Source organism: Ramularia collo-cygni, assembly GCF_900074925.1.
Source record: "Ramularia collo-cygni strain URUG2 genome assembly, contig: RCC_scaffold02, whole genome shotgun sequence".
Taxonomy (NCBI): Eukaryota; Fungi; Ascomycota; class Dothideomycetes; order Mycosphaerellales; family Mycosphaerellaceae; genus Ramularia; species Ramularia collo-cygni.
The window spans coordinates 64,747-76,740 of record NW_019716256.1 but is presented as its reverse complement, the minus strand read 5'-3'; the positions used below and the strand labels follow the sequence as shown (position 1 = coordinate 76,740).

Genomic DNA, 11,994 nt, shown 5'->3' with positions numbered 1-11,994 from the left:
TTAATATCCTAATCTAGACTTTAGGAGAGGGCTATAGATATCTAGGGATATAAGCTTAAGTACCTAAGGTTTTCTCTTAGTAACTTTTCCTTTATATTTCTTTATCTTTATAAGAGTATAGACTCTGTACTTTTCCTTATAGTCTTCTAGGAGTTAGATTAGATCCTTTAAGTCTGTTACTTTATAGATATTCTTAAGAAGATTCTTGCTAAAATAGCTAAATCTTCTATGCTAAAGCTCCTACTAATTTAGTAACTCTCTTATAGCAAATCCTATTTCCTTACTTTCTTCCTTTTCTTCTTTTACTAATAAAATAAGAGCCCTCTCCTAGAGGGACTCTAAAACTTCTAAAATAAATAGAATACTATTCTAGATTCTAGTCTAGATAATAGGAGTTCTATCCTATAATACTAGAGTAAACTAGGGTAGTTAAACACTATACTAATAGCTAAACTAATTCTAAGAAACAAGATTAACTCCTAAATTAAATATAAACAAAACTTTATTAAGTAAGATTTTCTTCCTATTCTAGCCTCCTATAACTGCTTTTCCCTTATATATAGCTTATAGCTATCTATCCCTAACCTTAATCTATTTCTTCCTTTAAAGTGGAATTATAGATCTAAAGAGTTATAGTTAGTTAGTTATATAGGATAAGGCATAGGAGTCTAGTAACTATTCTAAGGAGGTTAACTTGCCTTTTGCCTCTAAAGAAGAATGTGCAATCTTATTAGTTTCCTCCTTAAATTAGGATAAGGTAGCACTTAATAAGGTTAGGGATAATTCCCTAAATTAGGCTTATTTAGTAAGGAATGCTTTCTTAGTAGTTTTCCTTGTTTTCCTAAATTTAGAAACCTCTTTTCTAATTATTTCCTCTATTGCCTTCTTAAATTCTTTAAGAGAGTCTCTTCTTTTCTTAACCCTCTTTAATAAAGAGGAGGAGTATTTCTTACTAGAGATCTTTCTCTTTTTAGGCTTTAGAGAATCTCTATTTCTAGATAGGAAATTTTCCTAAGGTCTAATTGCTTTCTTTGCCTTTCCTAGCTATAAATAATCTTATATAAAGTGTTATCTATTATAGAGGAAGTATGTTCTTATCCTTCTAAAGGCTACTATTATAAAGTCCTCCCTATAATAGAGGTCCCTTACTTCCTAAGATTTAAGGATAAGTAGGATCTGTTTATAGTTCCTAGCAAGTATTAGCTAGGCTATAATTGCATTCTTAGTTAATTTAAACTTAGGAGGGAGTGCTAAAAGAAGGATCCTAATTTTCCTTTTAGGTTCTTTTATATATAACTCCCTTTTATTAACCTCTGTAATCCTCTTTGCTATTAAACTAATCTATACCTAGGCTAATCTTACTATGTCTTCCTCTCCTATTCTAAAGTTTATAAGTTATTATACTATTAATATAGTATATACTATAAGTACCTTACTATACTTCTTTTAGAGGAAGAGCTATATTTTAGTAGCTATCTTTGTATCTATTAATAATTAAATTTTATCTGCTTTATCTAAGCTAACTCTTAATCTTAGCTTATACCTGCACTTAGCATTCTCCTTTTAAAAGTTTAGCTAGCTAGCTATTCTTATAACCCTAGCATCTAGATTAAGGAGTAATAAATTGTCTAGGTTAATTAATCCCTTAATATTATAGAAGATGCCTTTTCCTTCTAGGTTGTCCCTCTATAGTTTAAACTATCTTTTCTAGTTCTCTCTTATTAGGATTAGAATCCTAATATAGGTCTAACTGTCCTTCTCTTCCTTTATTTTAGTATATAAATAGCTTAGTCCTGCTAAGGCTTTAGTAGTAAAGTAAAGGGTATATATGTGTTTTAAGGCTTTGGATTTAGAGTCCTCTACTCCTTATAGCTATTAGATAATCCCTTAGTCCTAATAGTTAAATGTTCTAAACCCTTAGGAACTAATCTGTCTTCTATGTTTTCTTCTTATTTAACCTACTATTAAAACTCCTAGTAGTATAAGATAGGGTACTAGAAACTAGTGTCCTTTCTATGTTAGCTTTATAAGGTAGGAGAAACCTTTACTACTTTAAGGTTAAGGTCTTTTTCCTTCGGCAAACCCGGGCTTATAACCTTTTAAATATTGTTCGGAGGTTCGCAGATTTTAGGGGTGGAGTAAAAGAGTATCTTAATCTTTAACTAGCTTACTATCTCCGATAGGAAGTATTTAAAAGTAGGAACTAATATGTTAATTAAGYTAATTATCTAGAGATGTGTCTCTATCTCCTAAGAAGAGATTTTACCCTACATAGAGTTATATAACCTTGTAGCTACTTAGCTCTCTATTATGTCAGATGTACAGCTATTCTATAACTGCACTTTCTAACATAGTCTAAAAAACATAGATAGAAAAACGGCAAGCACTTACTCGGTTAGCCGCTAGCTATATAGCAAACACGTAATATTCCCCTCGATTTTAGTGTAGCTAGTATATAGGTAGTGCTATTTAGTCCGCTTAGGTACCGCTATCGAGATTAGAGGCTTAAGCATGTCCTCGAGTTTAGATCCTCCCTCCGCCGGATAATAGAATAACCGTATAACATTAGCTCGTATAATATTATATAGAGCGTAGGCCCGGAAGGCTCGACTAGGTAATAGGCGTTACGACTAGGGCTCTAGAATTATATTAGTAGTATTAGTAACTAGTACTTCTTATAACGGGAGACATTATCTAGCTTCTAAATATATCTTTCTCTCCTCTAGGTACTAGGTACGATGCCGCCGGCCCTTAGATATGTCCGTAAAACGCGAGCCGAGGGGACGTAGGGCCTATAAATCTAATCGCTTAGATATAGAAGTTAAGAATTCTATCGTGTCTTAGTCCGGTAAACGGTTATATATTATCGCTTAGGTATCGATACTAGATATAGAAGATAGGTAGTATTAGAAGGTATTATCGCTCGTATAACCTATACGTTGTCTACGAATAGCGGAGGTAATAGTTTCTATAGGCCTATTAGCCCGCTCTTAATGTTAGAGTAACTTTTTCGGACTTACTATTTAGTATATTACTATAACCCCGGCGTAGAGTATACGGAGTAAAACGATCTTCGTAACCCGCCCGCTCTTCTAGGWATAAGGGCCGTATAAGAGCCCTTATAATAATAGGATTAATAGAGGTAGCTAGATTAACTAACCTTAGAGAAGGGAGTATAATATAAYCTAACTGCTTAGCGTAGGCTTAGCGTATATATAACTCCTACGTATAGCGCATATTTAACCTATAAGAATTAGTCTTATCTCTAATCGAGTTATTACGGGTGTCTAATACATTGCTACATCTTTACCCTTATACTAGGTCTGTTATTAGTTTACTTACGTAGTAGGCAAGTGTAATTCTTATAGGCGATATTACTCCGTTACGCTATAGCCTACGGAGGAGGGGAATCTCTACTATTTCCGGTCGGATACCGATTACGAAATTAGTGTTAATAGGCGGATTAATTCGTATAAAATTAGCTAAGTTACGAATCCCTCGGAAAGTATTATCGGTAATTACGAGTACTAACGTCTAGATAATAGGGTATAGATAAGGTACCTTCTTGTCTTCTAGAATAGGCAGCTCTAAACTATTTATAATTAGAATAAGTCGTGTACGTATTAGATAACCGTGTCTTACTCGTATTTCTCTTACTCTCGGCGGAATTTCTAATTTCTAATCTTAAACAAAATCGCTACGCGACGCTCGCCGTTTTAATTTATAACGTAAAACGTTAGATCTTTATATAATATGCCTTCGTTAGAGCCGACGTAAGTAGAGCTCTCGAGAAGCTCGCCTAGCCGGATTCTAAGGTAGAACAAGATTAACATTAACACTAATAGCTAAAGCCTAATACGCGGATACTTAAGCTCCTTCTCGTCTAAAGCCTAGAGGAAATAAAGTATGTCGAATACTATAGCTAGGCCTACGACCGGGCGATTACGGACCTTTTACGAGGCGCCTTTTTAGACAAGGCGGATTTAAATTGCTTTGTTAATATTCTTAATAGTCTTTACTAATACTCTAAAGTTACTACGTTCGCGAACGAGGCGAACGAGTAAGCTAAACTATTTCTTAAGAGTAACTATACTAAGCTTAGGTCCGATTATGCTAACTTTAGTCGTAAGTAGCTACTAGAGAAATGCCGTAAATTCGCCTTCGCTTAGTGTATTCGGGAACGGTCTTTTAACGTCTATCTCGCGCCCGAGGACTTTATAGAAGTCTATTTAGTTACGTAATATCCTAGCTATAGCGTTTTAGTAGTACTACTTAGAGGTATCTCGCGTTGTTAGTTAGAAGTTACTAGATGCATTAGCTAATACTCGAATTTCTTTAAGGGTATCGTCTATAGTAGTAGTAGGCTCTCTAGTAGGATAATGCGGGTTAAACTAGTAATAGTTAGTTTAATAAGAAGACACGAATAGGCGGTATGTAGTAAGAGGAGACAATATAGTTAAAAGATTCGAAAGCTAAGTACTAGCGTCTATACGCCTACTACTACTACGTACGCCGCGCCTACGTACCGGTATTACTAGCGCTTAGTAATTAGATTTAACGAGCTTAGTGAACTTAGGAGTAAGGGCTCTATTATAGCTATATAGCGATGCATAAAGCGTAGCGTATCGGGCAACCGCTAGAGTGAAGTCGGAAAGCAGAATTTGTTATTAGCACGTCGGACTTCGGACATCCTAGAGTCCGCTATACGGCACCATCAGCTACAGTGGCGTCGACTCACGTGTTCAGGAAGCATATTATCATTCACTTGCAATCAATTTTCTCGGGAACCACGGAGTAGAAAGCAAGCCATCCCGTCCGCTCTGGCCTATTGAACCATGTAATCGTTTGATCAGTACTCAGGTGGGTGACCACTGGGGAATCCCAAATGTTGAATGTCCTTATCTTTTGTTTTTGGTGATCAAAAAGGGACATGATTTTTGCTCCTGTTTGCGACATTTGCTTCGATTTTCAACCTAAGCTTACGAAATGTATGTGTATAAAGCGAAGAGATGGAATACTTCAAATCTGGAAATGAAAGGACTGAGAGAAATCAGGTAGAGGGAAAATGCTTGGATAGTCTTCGCCGAAGAAACTGTTTTCGGATATCATCTCCTATCATTCTATTCGATCATCCGCAATCAAATCCACTCGCGCTCTCTCGTCACCCGACCAAATTTTCCCCGCTGAATTTTGCGCTGCAACACAACTCCGTACATCTGTAATCATACTCGGTGGACCAGATGCATAGACGACCGTAGGGCCACGAACGGTGTCTTGAACAAAAGATTGAACCAGTGAAGGAACCGACGGACGAGAATTGAGAGCAGATTCCGTAAAACGCTTTTGCTGGCCACGCTTTCGTATACTCGAGCTTGTCCCTGATGAAGAGTCGTCGGAGCAAGGAGTAGTCTGGATTCCCTCGTCCGTGAGCTTCTCGATCGATGGTTGCTGCTGGATTTCGTCGTCGCTTCCAWCCTCCCTTGTGACAAAGATGCGGATCACCAACCCCATACGTTTGCTAGCGGCGCGTAAGGTGTCAAGTTCCGAGCGGACCCATGCGGTGTCGTCGTGCTGTCTCACGGCCCAGATAAGCTCGATCTTTCGGTCTGAAGAGCTGCGAGGAGTGGGTGCTGCCATTAAGTGGTAAAGCACAGGTAGAACGAATGTGATTCCAGTTCCGCCTGCAATGAGCAGCACATTGAGACCAGGTGATCTGTCAAATTCCTCAACATGATTCGTACCATAAGGTCCAGTTAGAATGACCTTGACTGTGGGAGTCATGGCATCAGCTGTGAGCGGCTGTCTTGATGACGACTCGCCGAGCTTCTCTGTCGAAGATGGAGTTGTAGACATCGCCGCGGAGATCTTGTTCAACGCGATCTGTGCAATCTTCTTCGTTTCACCACCTTTCGCCCTGAAGACGTACGAATGCTGCTGGCCACCTTTTGTCAAGCCTGGCAAACTCAACGGCGTGAATGGATGTGACTGCCACATTGAGGATTCAGGAAAGCAGAGGTAAAAGTGCTGGCCAACTTGCCATGGAGCATGATTGTGCAGGAAATCCATCCGCACAACATCGCCATTGATAGGGTCGGGGAAATGCGTGAGTTTCGCATTGGCGGCCTGGAAGTGCATGGCAGATGTGCTCTCGGGGAGAAAGTCGTAGTGCATCAAAAAGGTACGTGCAAGTCGGAAGAACCGATCGGTAAACCATACGAGTAGAGCAGCGATCATGAAGACGCCTAGGTTCTTCCAGTGACCATAGCAAGCGCCGATGAAGAGCATTGCCATGACATAATGTACTTTGCGGAACGTCTCGTAGCCCATCCATCGGATGACAGGGGGGAGGGAGAAGACCACCATGAGGGTGATCAGAGCCATGGCGACGACACCCCAGATGGCGTATGTCTGTGCAATCCAGTGATTCCATACCTTGGGTTGTGGCTGGCTAGAAAGGGGGTCAGCGACATCGAGGACAGTCCGGATGTGACCACAACACGCTGGGTAGCTTGGCGCACGCTCTCTGTCCTTTGAATTACTTACTATAGCTTGGCCTCGACGAGAGTCCATCCAAGAGTATGTAGCGCGGATTGAAGATAGATGATATATCCCATCCAACGATGGATGAACATGAAATTCTGATAAGGGATCCCCGTGACCAAAGACAGCAACGACTCGCGAGTGGCCAACATGACGGAGAATGGGATGATAGCATATGCCATGACACCAATACGATCAGACCATGGCCCGATCGAAGTGCGAGTGTTGTAAACCCCGGGCGAAGCCTTCACTGGAGTCACCCATTTCTCGTATCGAAACCCAACGAAAGTAAAGATGGTCAGGTAGCCGATGAGGAATGCCAGAATGGTGACTTGCAAGCGTGTGGTGCGGCCAAAGATTGATCGCAGAGGAGCTTCCGGGAGGAGGTACCGACGAACCATTGCTGAGGTTGAAGTAGCGGCTCGGTGGAAGAATGATTGCCGTTGTGGGAGTTCCTCACTGTGGTGGCTTCCGGGTGAGAATGCTCGTCTTGCTGGGACTAAACGTCTACCAATCCCGTAGGCGAGTAAAAGTCCCCCGAAGACAATCCACATGATGCCAACGAAGAGCATACCTTGCTCGTGGGCATTGTATACAACCTCTAGATAATCGCCTGGAAATTTTGTCAATACCCACCACTACGCTTCGAGCCATCGATTACACTCACAGCTCCCCGCATCGTTCACGCACGGCACGACTCGATCTGCGTATCCCCAATATGCCTTCAAATTTGTTGCTTGGGCGTGATCCTGGATATGCTGCCTCTTGACGAAGGAAGGGCTTTTTTCGATTGGAGAAGCCATTCTCACGAGATTGTCGAATCGCACAAAACAACTCAGTATCGATGGGTGATAAAGCAGTCTCGCCGAAGGGCCAGATAGCTCGAACAGTGATGAGGGTATATACAGCGGGTTTCCTCCGCCCATGTGCTGCCTTGGCGTGAGCAAGTATACCGTATACGGCTTCGCGGGAGTCTTGGCATGAGCAAGTTTATTCTTTATCGGCTCCGCCATTGGTCTGGCCACGGACCACCTTCCTATTCGAAACGCCCGTGGCTGGCGTGAGAAAGGCACGTTTTCGCCGACGGGAGAGTTCCCATTCTTCCCTGCAGTGCGTGGCCCTCGCATGGCGATGACCTATATGAGCAAGTTTCCACCTCGCGAGCTTGGCCCCTCTCAACGGGTAGAAGAACGTTTCCATGTGTCTATCCTGGAGAACGGGACACAGATTGGACTTTGAACGCTCATCCTGACATACACAGAAAATCGACGACCCGGGGTTTATTGCATCCTCATCGTAGCAAACCTGAAATGGATCACGGCGGCCACAATGGCGGCAATGTGGAGTGCAAAGTCTCAATGCTTTGGAATTGGTACACGATGGATGCCTGTGAGTTCCAGTACTATCAGCACCCCCTCACATTTCCATGATATTGACCGTCCCAGGCTTCCTAACAGAACAATGGCATATCCGAACAACGGGCATGTTCGCCGCCTCTTGCATCGGCGTGACATTTCTCGTGGTCCTCCTCGAAGGTCTCCGACGGATAGGCAAAGACTACGACGCGCATATGGTGTCGGCATTTCGTCAGCAAGCCGCTCGACTGCAAAACCAGTACATCCAGCTTCCAGCGTCCGGACCTCAGGATTGTTGCGGTCCCCTCGCAGATGCTCCACCGATATATCCCGCGCAGATGTACCTCACCTTTCGTCCCTCGCCCGTGCAACAGTTCATCCGGGCGATGATTCACATGGCTACGTTCGGGGTGGCTTATGTTATCATGCTTCTTGCCATGTACTTTAATGGTTATATCATCATCTCGATCTTCCTTGGAGCGGGTTTGGGAAAGTTCCTCTGTAAGTTGGAAGTCAGCAGGGGAGGCTTGAAGCATATCCCAAATCCTCTATGCAGCTTTCCGTTACTTGAGRCACTTACTTACCTTCGCTTTAGGTGATTGGACTTCGTTCCGCATTCCAATCGCAGGCGTTGGAGGAAACGACGGGATCGAAAAGACCAATGAGAATTTGACATTCTGTTGTGATTGAATCAGATGCAAGGCGTGGCCGGAGAGCTGTTTCTCAATACCCTCCCCTGGCGAGAGGAAGGACGGAACCGATTCAAGGGGGCTCTTTTACCGTGTTGGCAAGTCGACGTATGAGCGATTCGAACTCAACAGTCCCACTGTATAGCTATCATTCCCAATGCAGACTCCATTCCAGCTCTCTTTGCCGAGTTTCTTCACAAGCGCCGCGTTGCCGGCTTCATCCCTCTCGCAGAAAAGGCTGGAAGGGCAGCGCGTCGTCTGTGGGTTGGTGTCGAGCTACCTTGAATGGGGAGTCGTGTAGCTGGTAGATACCCATCAAAAATATCACCATGTAAGTCCTCGGTCTATGTGACTTCCGGATGCCTCAAAGGCGAAGAACTGAATGTAGTAAACTACATGTTAGCAGTTCGGGAAAGTGTCTCCAGATGGTCCGGACTTGGCTCCGGCTGCTCTGCCATGGGTTCTCCTCTTCTTCAGGGAGGAGCTCTGATAAAGTAATCTTAAATCGCATCTCTATCCCTGCCATGACATCCACGATGATCCTTTCCGATTCTCTGCTTTGGATGTCCTAGGGATTTGAGCCAGGATAGGATAGGCGTGTATATAGTCTTGGACAAATGTCCCCCATGTACTCCGTAGCTAAGCCTGCTGATGCAGCCTTTCCAATCCGGTATCTGCGTTGACCTCTGCCTGTTATTGAATTCCCAAAGATGACGTTCCTCCGCGAGTCCCCTCGATCTGCATCTCGAGTCCACCACGCATTCGTCTCAAAAGTGGAAGATGCAATCGCCGCCGCCATTGAGGAGCGTGCCCAGGAATTCGACGCCCGGAAGAATGAGAGGGTATCCATGACTCTACGAAGAACGTCCAAGGGGGGAAGCACTGAGCTGTGTTTGATCAAAGCCATGTGTATCGTGGATCAGCCGCCGGTGGAAACATTCGCAACTCCAGATGCCACCTTCTTCCACGAAGAAACTACGCACGATAGTCCCGGCATCGTTGTCGAAGTCAAGAGCCGATGGTGGCCGAAAAATCTCGCATCTCTGGCGGAAGCGTATACAATCGGCAGCATGGGGAGAATTAATTGTGTGATTGGATTTGATATCAGTACTGGCCAAGGCAAACTGGCGACAGTGAGCATATGGCGGCCCGACCTGGACGAGACGGGTACGCTCACTTGCTCTAACAATGCCGATGCCGTTATGTTTCGAGACGCCACAGGAGACGACCAAATCGGCGGGTCATTGGAAATCCTTCTAGAGGATTTGCTCGTGGATGATGCTCGAGACCGAATAGATCCTTGTGATATCAGGAAGCCGATATCTCTTGACTTTCATTTTCTTGCGAAACTTCTGGATGAGTCAGAGGGCAAGCCAGTAGATGCGAGATCCCAAAAGCAAAAGGACATGTATCCCGGAGAGTACGACAAGCGCAAACATTGGAAATATCTGAGTGATATATGGAGGCGAGCAAAATGATGAAAACCGGAGTCATGAGCTGAGAAGGTGGGTACCAACTTATGCGAAGGGACAAAAACAAGGTTAGTGTGAACAACAAGAGTCTGCTACGAAGGCGAGAGCAAAGCCAGCAGACCATTCCAAGGCAGCCGGACGACGCACCATCTAAGTGAGTCTCACCCAGTGATCATCGTCACATCTGATCCCAAGAGTGGGTGCGGCTGAATGCTGGTGTATTGGAAACGACGGCTGCGATGAGCGAATCCACGCTGCAGCATGATAAAAGAAGACGGCTAGACTGTCAACAGCTCCGGAAGATGCAGAAAAGTCTCTCTATCAAAATCTAATGTATCAGGGCATCACCCATCCCAAGCAGCACTGAACCTTGCCAGGACTCAAGATACCATTTCAGTCCTTTGCCGCTGCGTTTTGGATCATGATGGCAGCAAGCTCCTTGAAACCCTGCGAGTTCGATTCTGTATCATTCACACGAGGAAATGGCACATCTGGAACCTCCTTTCCAAGAAAATCACACAACGGTTTCCATCCATCCCCGAGACGATATTCCAAGATCCTACCCTCCTCCGCAAGAGATCTGACAAGCGCATAATGCTTCCTATACACCTCTTTAGACCTCGCCTTGGCCTCTTCCAGATCCAGGGTATCGCCACATTGAATTTTGACGCATGCGTTTCCCAGTCCAACAATCCTCCCTCCCATCTCCGGATCCGATTCCGCGAGCGTCGGCAGACCTGGACTCAACGCATTGTCCAAGAATCCACACCACGACTTGAACCAAGAGTCAATATCCCTCTCCACAAGCACAACTTTGGCATCAGGGTAAAATTCCATCAATTCTTCGGCGAAGAGATGACAAGGTATATCCGTCACAGCACCACAATGCCCCAGCAATCCATCGAAATCCTCCTTGGTCACAGGCGGTCCTTTGCCCTCAAACTTGGAGGCGATCAGGTCTCGCCACATGTCGCATTCTCGGACATTATCGTAGAAGCTACTGAAATGGTACGGATTCGGGTAGCCCAGAATATCCAATGCTTCACGCATCGATAACGTTCCCGTGCGGGAAAATCCCAACGATAGAACTTCCATGGGCGTGACTCTGGTGCTTTGGCGACGATCAATGTTTTGGTTGGGATTGTACATTCGGGCATAATTGCCTATGCGGGCGAAATCTGCGGGAGTCGCCATTGTTGATAGAGAGAGAGATGATGGAGAAGTTGAGGAGAGAAAGGTGAGGTTTTTGAATGAGGTGGAAACCACCGGCAGGAGCTGTCGTCAGTCGAAGGATGTATACGGTGGTCTGTTAGCGACTTCCCTGCAACAACGCGATCTAATATAGCTTAACGCCACCAAGTAGAGTAATTTCACACCTCGCTTATTGATTCAATTGCCCGTACAATTACATGTAATAAACGTCGTTATTTGCTTGTGTATGTGTAATATTACCGTCCCGTTATTACTTAGTTACCGGTCCTAAYATGTAACGGGTTTCGGTTACCTATATCTTACTTTAATGCTACTATTGTGCATATGCTTCTGCTAGTAACTTATTGTACGCGTAAGAGTGATATTTATGTGCTATAAGACTCTTCCCTCTACCCTTCTACCGTCTCCCCTAGTCCTCCTAATAACTACTATATTTAACACTCTAATTAGTACTCTTACTACCTATCCTCCCCTCTTTGCTCTATTCTACCTTTCCGTATAATAACCGAGAAGGAAGTTCGCCGCTTCGGTATAGGCGACGTCGACCTATAGGATATATACTACTCGTCGGACGATAATAGTAATCTATGCCTTGTAGTTAACGACGATAATATAAGTAAAGATAATCGCCTTACCTAGACGAGACTAACTAGTATAATCTAGCTTAAGACTAGTGGCCTCTATATTACTAAGGAACAGGCGGAGATAATCGATGCGGCGGGTAGC

At 44.0% G+C, this 11,994-nt stretch overlaps 4 protein-coding genes; 2 read left to right on the top strand and 2 right to left on the bottom strand.

Moving 5' to 3' along the window:
- Positions 1–5,115: 5,115 nt before the first annotated feature.
- Positions 5,116–7,343, bottom strand: RCC_01553 (related to ferric reductase FRE2 precursor; the record flags this gene model as incomplete). XM_023766847.1 has 3 exons in its annotated part: positions 5,116–6,448; positions 6,544–7,153; positions 7,208–7,343. 3 exons carry the CDS (start codon positions 7,341–7,343, stop codon positions 5,116–5,118), a joined length of 2,079 nt encoding a protein of 692 aa, XP_023622615.1.
- Positions 7,344–7,850: 507 nt separating this feature from the next.
- On the top strand, positions 7,851–8,585 carry RCC_01552 (related to copper transport protein; the record flags this gene model as incomplete). XM_023766846.1 has 3 exons in its annotated part: positions 7,851–7,929; positions 7,986–8,396; positions 8,491–8,585. 3 exons carry the CDS (start codon positions 7,851–7,853, stop codon positions 8,583–8,585), a joined length of 585 nt encoding a protein of 194 aa, XP_023622614.1.
- A 709-nt stretch (positions 8,586–9,294) lies between these two features.
- On the top strand, positions 9,295–10,062 carry RCC_01551 (uncharacterized protein; the record flags this gene model as incomplete). Its single annotated transcript, XM_023766845.1, has 1 exon — positions 9,295–10,062. The coding sequence occupies one exon, from the start codon at positions 9,295–9,297 to the stop codon at positions 10,060–10,062; it is 768 nt and encodes a 255-aa protein (XP_023622613.1).
- Positions 10,063–10,449: 387 nt separating this feature from the next.
- Positions 10,450–11,250, bottom strand: RCC_01550 (uncharacterized protein; the record flags this gene model as incomplete). Its single annotated transcript, XM_023766844.1, has 1 exon — positions 10,450–11,250. The coding sequence occupies one exon, from the start codon at positions 11,248–11,250 to the stop codon at positions 10,450–10,452; it is 801 nt and encodes a 266-aa protein (XP_023622612.1).
- Between the last annotated feature and the right edge of the window lie 744 nt (positions 11,251–11,994).